At 42.3% G+C, this 8,333-nt stretch overlaps 1 protein-coding gene across 1 annotated transcript in view; it reads left to right on the plus strand.

Annotated features, from left to right (window-relative positions):
* Nucleotides 1–8,102, plus strand: part of LOC120244244 (RAD52 motif-containing protein 1-like) — a 12,991-nt gene extending 4,889 nt beyond the window's left edge. Inside the window, exons 3-8 of the mRNA XM_039250637.1 lie at nt 957–975; nt 1,785–1,907; nt 2,291–2,459; nt 3,652–3,750; nt 5,934–6,007; nt 7,934–8,102. Of these exons, the coding sequence (XP_039106568.1) occupies nt 957–975; nt 1,785–1,907; nt 2,291–2,459; nt 3,652–3,750; nt 5,934–6,007; nt 7,934–8,035 (586 nt within the window). The 3' untranslated portion in view covers nt 8,036–8,102. The remainder of the gene's footprint in view (nt 1–956; nt 976–1,784; nt 1,908–2,290; nt 2,460–3,651; nt 3,751–5,933; nt 6,008–7,933) is intronic.
* The last annotated feature ends 231 nt before the right edge of the window (nt 8,103–8,333 follow it).

Raw genomic sequence — 8,333 nt, forward strand, 5'->3', positions numbered from 1 at the left:
CCTTGACTCAATCACCATTTCCTTATCAAGGGCCATGTCATTTCCTTTGTTGAGTGAGGCCTAGATTGCTAAACCTTTCACTTTGTAATTGTACATCTTCATCAGCCTTCTCTAATTGGCTTCTTTATCTAGCTGCTTCCTACCGACCTGGCTGCCTGATCTTACCCATATGCCTTTCCTCATTGATTTAACCTTGATCGAATCTGAGAATCCTCAAATGTGACTCTAGGTATGCTGCTTCCACTTGTTCAACACTTGTCTTCAATCCTGGTTCCACTCCCTATGATTGAAATGATCACCTGTCAGACGTTCCTTAGTTTGCAGGCTTCTATCCTGTGAAAATGTCACAATGCCATTCAGCTATTACAGATAATGAAACAGTTACTTTGTATCAGTTGTGAATAATGAGGTGTTTTCCTCTCATTTGGACATTAAGCCCGTTTCATAAATGGGTTTTGAGATTTCACAGCAGAAAGCCCATCACAGCAGAAAGCCCAAAGTCAATATATAGTTGATAGGAGAGAGCATTCACATTAGATTTCTTTATCTGTTTAACACAAAGCCTTAGGTTACTACCCCCCCCGCCCCCCGCCCCGGCCTCCTGAAATTGTTGCCCAATTTACTTATGTGTCCTTTTATACTTTGGCAAGTATATGTAGTTTCTGGTTGTTTTCTTGTTCACCTTTTATAAACACAGAAAAAAAGAACGTCTTAAAAATAAAATCAAGGAAAGGCCTAAGGCGTCTGAGAGTTTTTTTCACTAGCATGAAGGAAAACAGTTGTCAACAATCCCTGTGGCAAGGTCCTCCAAGATGACAACTCTCTTAACCAGTCGGGGGCTCAGGGCGCTCCTGAAGCTTCCTGATTGCCCAGAACAGCCCCACTCGGACTCCCCATTAGCCTTCCCCGCAACACTCAACATCTAAAAGTTTATCTTCATTTCTCTTTCCCAGCAGGCAGCTTCAGTTGGAGAAAGTAGTTTCATTTTCTTATCTACTCATTCATTCATTCAATCCATAGGCCTGTGCTTGGTTTTAGGAATGAGGAAAGAATAAAATATGGTTCCTTCAAGCACTTAAGGAACTGATAAACTAGTGATAGAGCCAGTTGCACCAACAAATCAATAAAGAATTAGTAATACTTTGACTTTATTGGAATTATTTGAACTTTTATGAATATATTAATATGCTACACCCCACTTAAAATTGAAAGAGACATTTAAGAAAGAACTAGAGGATATAAGAAATTCATTGTAGTGTGTAAGTTATTTAGAGAGTTAACACTGGAGGTATTAGAATTCTCAAAGAAGCTTATTAAGGTAGATGAACCTCTAATTGTTTTATTTACTTATAAAGTTTACAGAAGTATGTATATTCCTTCTTCTAACAGGGGTTAGTAACTTGGGGAGCGGAGGCTGCTGCAGACTCAGGTCCTTCTCAGGCCCAGCTTATCTGCTCTTCAGGTCATATTCTCAAACAGGAGCTATGCGATGGGACAGCAAAAACAATTTACTTCTTTGCTTACCTAACAACCCCCTGATGTGCTTCTGGAGGGTTTCCTTAGTTGCTTTCATCATCACTTTCACCACCAGAGATCAGGGAAACCTTCTGATTAATCAAGGGCCCTGGAAATGTAGGGTTTATGACAAGCTCATTTCTGAAGATGTTTCCAGTTTGATCTTCACACCCTCTCCATGAAATAGGTATTGAGAAATCTCAGGCATATCCAAAATAAGCCTCTGTGGCAGGTTATGATATTTTCAGGTCTATTTCTTTTGTCTTTAGGTTCGTCTTGGCACCAAACATAAGGCGGTTCAACATCAGGCCCTTGCCCTAAACAGCTCCCAGTGCCAAGAATTGGCAAATTATTACTTTGGTTTCAATGGATGGTCAAAAAGGATCATCAAGGTAAACTTTATAGGTTTTCTTTGACTAATTAGTTATTCCAACTTTGAAATCCTGGATTTTAGAGAGGAGGGAACTGGGTTGTGGGGAGGAGATGTGAGAGGCCTCTAAGTGGAGGTACCTTAATCTGCCACCTAGAATGAACAATAATTGCAATAACTTGGGTGGTGGTGTCCATAATTTTCTCCAGTATTTGTATGGGATATAGTAAAAACCAGCTGTCTTTATCTAGTAATCCATTTGCAAGTCTTAGCAGATGTTGAAGCTATAGGATACCTCCACTGTGGGCTGGGATTGCTGGAGTTTAGTTTTCATTTCTAATAACAAAACATCTTGAAGCTTACATTGAGATCCGAGTAAGGACCTTTCTCTTAAAATCCTAACAGCTTCAGGATCTTTCTGACCTTGAAGAAGGGGCGAAGGAAGATACTGCAGCACCACTTCAGAAACAGAGGCTGAAATTCTTCTGTGCTTTAGAGGTGGTGTTGCCATCCTACGGGTGCCGGAGTCCCGGAGCTGGCATGGCTGAGGAGCCTTTGGATAACCTGGAGGAAGGTCTGTTTACAGTGGGGGTCAGGAGGGGTGGGGAAGAGGAGGTGGAATCTCTCTTTCTAAAAACTTGTCTTTTCAGATACATCATCCAGCCCTTCTCTTGCTAAGCAACTAAAGCCCTAAGCAGAGTGTTTCTGGCCTACAGCATAGGCTTTTATCTTAGGCAATACCTGAAAGAAGCTTTAACTTGAAAATCCTAAGGCTGACTTTTCTGCCAAGAAGTTTAGGAGGAGGGAAGTAATGTTTTTCCAATTTTTGGTTAAGAATTTGCCTCGTGCTGGGGCGCCTGGGTGGCTTAGTCGGTTAAGCGTCCGACTTTCGCTTAGGTCATGATCTGGCGGTTTGTGGGTTCGAGCCCCGCGTCGGGCTCTGTGCTGACTGCCAGCTCAGAGCCTGGAGCCTGTTTCAGAGTCTGTGATTCCCTCTCTCTCTGACCCTCCCCTGTTCACGCTGTCTCTCTCACTCTCCTAGAAATAAATAAAACATTAAAAAAAAAAAAAAAGAATTTGCCTTGTGCTAAAATAGTCCTTCAAATACAGATCTCTTGCAGCCTGCAGTCATCCCAGCAAAGTCATCATCTAAAGATTTAAATAAACTCTTGTGTAAATGTTGAGTCCTTTGCCTCCTATAAAAGGGCTGGAGTCTAAAGAGTCAAATCCAGATTCCTAGAAAAGGTATTCCAATTGGTACTGTGTTTTTTCCCAGTGTCCACAGCACTTAGGCTTAGGGTTTTAAGGGAGGGGCAGGGCTGTTAGTAAATGGGGTGGAGTAGGCTCCCTGGGGTGGTGCCCAGGAAGAGATGGGGGTGGGGGGCAGAGGGAGAAGGGGGGTCACATGCACTACCACCAGACCTTCTCCCTGTGTGACTCCAGCCCTTGACCCACAGGAGGGTAGGGTCTGTAGGAGTCTAGTTTCAGCCTCTCAGTTTGCAATCTGTGAGTGATGTGACACCTGTGCCACTGTCCGAGCTTGCATCTCCCTTGTGGCACTTCTGAAATAGATCAGGGCAGTAACAGTGTGCCCTGTCAGGACGTGCCCACAGCAGAGCTGTTCAGCCTTGTGTTGTGCCTGCCCTTAGTTGCTAAGGTAATGAACTAAGAATCATGGATGTATTTTCACTTTAAAACATTTAACACTCAAATCAGTTATCATTCAGATAGGCATTTTTCAATCCATTTGTTTTGGTTGGATTTAGGGCCATTATCATTTCTTAAGAAAAGGAAGACCACCCAGAAGCTTGCTATTCAGAGGGCTATGTCAGACGCATTCCAGAAACTGTTGATCGTGATTTTAGGTAAGACATCTTTGATTGTCCTTACGGTACGTCAGTTTCAGTGAGCAAATACACTCATTGTGAAAAGTAAGTTGGATGAAAACACTTCATATTCTTTTACTCACCAAATGCTTTCAGAGCAGTAGTCTCAAATATGTTCTTTGTGGCATTTGTGAGAAATGCAAATATTTCTGTCCCCAGTGTATAGATATATAGTGACTTGCCTCTGTCCACACAAAAAGTGTTTGACTCGGTCTTCTTTCTTGATTGTTTGCTCATAATACACAATAGTATGGTGATTATAAGCTTTGGGGGCGCCTGGGTGGCTCAATCCATTAAGCATTCAACTATTGATTTCAGCTCAGGTCATGATCTCACGGTTTGTGAGATTGAGCCCCAAGTCGGGCTCTGTGCTGACAGCGTGGAGCCTGGTTGGGATTCTCTCTCTCCCCCTCTCTCTCTGCCTTTCCCCTGCTCCCTTATGCCCACATGCTCTCCCTCTCTCAAATAATTAAAAAAATAATAAACTTTTAAGCTTTGGACATCTAGTGTTGAATCTTAACTCTGTCTCCTAGATTTCCTATCTAATTTTAGGTTTTATAGTAAGATTTGAAGTATTTTATCTTTCTAAGCTGCCATTTCTTTATCTGCAAAGTAAACATAATAATTCAACTTACCTCATGGGAGATGAACTGTAAGAGCAAATGAGATGATGAAAAAGTTTAGAACTATCCCTGAAACAGGAACACAGTAAGCAGAGAAAATATGTTAACTTGTTATCATCATTGTTATCCTGTTGGAGAATTCATTAGATTGTGTTTTTGGAATCAGGTCAGCTTCAGTTTTTGTTTCTAGAAATGACACGTTGGGTGAATATGATTCTTAGATCAGGATCAGCTACATTTTTGTGAATCTCGAAAGCGGTCATGCTGTTGAATAGCATTGTGTTCCCTATTGAGTTCTACAATGTGTGTGAATGTTACAGGCTGTGCTGAAAGGAAATTTTATAATTAGTAGAGAGTCCCCAAACAATTGCTCCCCTGCTTCATAGTCCTGCAGGCTTAGAGACTAAGAAATCCTAGCTAAGTTTCAGAGGCCTTAGTTGCCTGTGAGAGTTGACCCTGGATTGGTCTCAGGCTTCCAGCCTGGGCAGCTCTTCCAGTGAAGGTTGACTTCCCTGGTCATCAGGTAGAATCTCCATTAGCTGTCAGTTCTGAGTAACAACCTTTAAGAACCAAACTAAACCTTTGGGTTGTTGACCTCTCTGATACATGCTGTAGTATCCCTTGTACACACTCGGCATCTTGTAACTGTAGTTTGGCTTAAGGGGAATTGCATTGTCTATAAGGGACACGGACCAGGTTCTGCCAATAAACTGTTCAAGCGCATTCCCTCCTTCCCTCCCTCCCTCTCTGTCTCTCTCTCTCTCACACACACACTCTCTCTTTCTCTCTCTCTCTCTTCCTCCTTCCATCTCTCTCTCTCTCACCTGCATTGTTCATTGTATCTGGTGGGATTTTGTTTCCAGGGCATAGAAACTTGCCTTGTTTCTAATATGAATATCAGGTGTCAGCTATAGTCCAGTGGTCTTTATTCCAGGTTTGAACTCACATTGACCTCTACCTAATCCCTTACTGTTTAGTTACATGGTTTTGAACATTTTTGTTTCCATAGTTTTAACTTCCTGTGTCATTATTCCTTAGTTCCTATCTCTAAGATCATAGTGTTTTTTGAACCACATAGTCGTTAACTTCATATATATTTTTTCTCAATAGTTACGATAAAAACTAAAGTATGAGATGAGAAAACTACTAGGAAAATGCTTTTATTTTCTTTTAGAAATAAAAAGAATGTCTAATCATCGTGTACAAGTTTTAGAACGAGAAAAATTCTGAAATGATCCTCATTGACTTTATTTTTTAAATGTTTATTTCTGAGAGAGAGAGAGGGAGAGTGAACAGCGGAGGGGCAGAGAGAGGGAGACAGAGGATCCAAAGCAGGCTCTGTCCTGACAGCAGAGAGCCCAGTGTGGAACTTGAATTCACGAATCATGAGATCATGACCTAAGCTGAAGTCAGATGCTTAACTGACTGAGTCACTCAGGTGCCTCTTTTTTTCTTTTCTTTTCTTTTCTTTCTTCTTTCTTTTCTTTTTTTTCTTTTTTTTTTTTTTTTTTTGGTCAATCCTTGTTCACTTTATTTCAGAAAGTGGTAAAATAGCTGTGGAATACAGACCCTGTGAAGAGATCACAGATGCCAGTATCGAACACGAGCTACAGGTATCTATTCAAGTATGTGGAGATTAAAGCTCAAGGCTTACATAGCCACTGTAGCCATAATTTAAAGCAAGCAGCAGAAGTTGAAAGACTTTGGCATTAGCACTATGGTCCTTTGAGAAGTGTGAAACTAGGAAACTGCTTTTGATGGTAGGCAATTTCTGGGGCTTTTCCTGAAGTCCTGGCCCTTGGCTCTGACCCCTTGTTTGAGATTTAGAGAGTGCTCCCATCGTTGTGGACATAGGAGAGGACACAAGCCTTTTAGAGCTCCTCTCAAACAGAATCTCAAGGATTTGGGAACAGAGTAACTATGGCCTTAAATATGATTATACCACAGTGTTTGAAACCATTGTGCCACTCAAATAGGATGTATCACCCAGATGTTGTCATCTCTCATATATCTTGCATGATATCTTGCTGAAGAACTTTTCTATAAATCACTCACCTGGATGCCCTGAATTAGGGATTAAGTTACCAAAGTAATTTTTAAAAGAAAATACTAATGTACCACATACAGAATGTTTAAAAACAAACAAAAAAGGACCAAAGAATGTGTTGCATGTCATTGAGAACTTTATTTGGGGCTAGATTTGTGAAGTTTTGTTTTTGGATTTTTTTATAATGTTTTTTTATTTTTGAGAGTGAGAGAGACAGAGCGTGAGCAGGGGAGGGGCAGAGAGAGAGAGGGAGACATAGAAGCGGAAGCAGGCTCCAAGCTCAGAGCTGTCAGCAGTGTGCCCAATGCGGGGCTCAACCCCATGAACTGTGAGATCATGACCTAAGCCAAAGTCAGATGCTCAGCTGACTGAGCCACCCAGGCACCTCTAGATTTCGGAATATTTAATTTACCTTACAGTTGCAAAGTTCGTTTTGAAGGGAAGAGGGTGGAGAAAGAAAAGATGGTTACTTTCTGGAAAAGCACTGGAAGTCCTCGCCCCCCCCAGCCGGTGCAAAATAGTTACTTTAATTTAATTTAAATCAAGCCAGTCAAGGAAACTTCAGACTTATCCAAGTTCAGCTTTAAGAAGTCTAGCTTCCTGGGGTGCCTGGGTGGCCCATGGGTCGAGCATCCGTCTCTTGATTTGGGCTCAGGTCATGATCCTAGAGTTTGTGGGGTCAGCCCCATGTCGGGCTCTGTGCTGAGCCTGGAGCCTGCTTGGGATTCTCTCTGTCTCTCCCTCTGTCCCTCTTCTCCACTCATGCTTCTCTCTCTCTAAAAAAATTTTTTTAATTAAAAAAAAAAGTAGCTTCCTGCAAAATATGAAAGATGAGGGAAAGAGATTCAGCACTGATGCTGACGATTTCAGAAACCTGATTATAACAACAGATCCATTCCTACATAAGGCCAGTCTTGGAATCAGTTCCGTTTCAAAACCATTCTTGTGGGCTAGACCCTGGGATTAAGATAAAAAGCCCCTCTCTCTTGCAGTTTACATGCTAGAGGTTGTGCCAGACCATAAACAAGGACTAAAAATACATTATAAAAAGGGCTGTGAAGGAAGTAAACTGAGTTGCTAGTTACAGTATTTCAGGAAAATTGTTTAACATGCTGACTTTAACATGCTAAGTGCCTTCTCCATGTGGGCACACAGGGTGGACCTCTGAAAAGGGGCCTTGTTACTCTTTCTAGATCAACAGCTATGTCCAGGTAAGATGGAATGGAGGAAGTTTTCCCACCCAATGTAAATAAAGGGATAGAATTGGTTTCAGGCCCTCTTTCCCAGAATGAATTGCTCAGCAGCCCCTTAGAACCCCTCCTAGAGACATTTTGGAGCCATCACAGATTCAGTGGTAGCCCCCATCTGTCAGAGTGGTGAATTAATAATCAGATGTGGGTATTGAGAATTTAGAGGAAATGGCAACATTTTAGAATATCTAACTGTAACTGCGTTCCCCTCCCCATCGCCCTAACTGGTGCTTATTTTGCAGGTCAGCTACTTTTCTTGGAAGCAGTATGGCCAGGGGGAGGAAGAATATCTTTCGGATTTAAGCTTTGAAGAACAAGAATTCAAATTGCGAGAGCTGGACTAGCATTTATTAATTTCCCAGGATGCCAAGTCCCGTAGCTTCCTTGGGAGCTCAGCCCCTCTCTCCCACCTATCAGCCCGCCAGAGTTGCTGGAGTCCGGGGACACTCAGATATGAGTCTAAATCCTGCCTTGCTGTGAGCAGCCCCGGGGCGGGGGCGGTGGTGAACTTTACAGGGGGAAGGGAGTCCTGGGCCCCAGTGATTCTGGAAAAAGGGCTCGATCCGGTGGTGTGGAGCCCATCTCCAAGGAGCTAATAAAGGTGGCGTAAATCAAGATGTCATAAATAAAGGGTGGGACGTA

Source organism: Hyaena hyaena, unplaced genomic scaffold (assembly GCF_003009895.1).
Source record: "Hyaena hyaena isolate Hyena2069 unplaced genomic scaffold, ASM300989v1 scaffold_378, whole genome shotgun sequence".
Taxonomy (NCBI): Eukaryota; Metazoa; Chordata; class Mammalia; order Carnivora; family Hyaenidae; genus Hyaena; species Hyaena hyaena.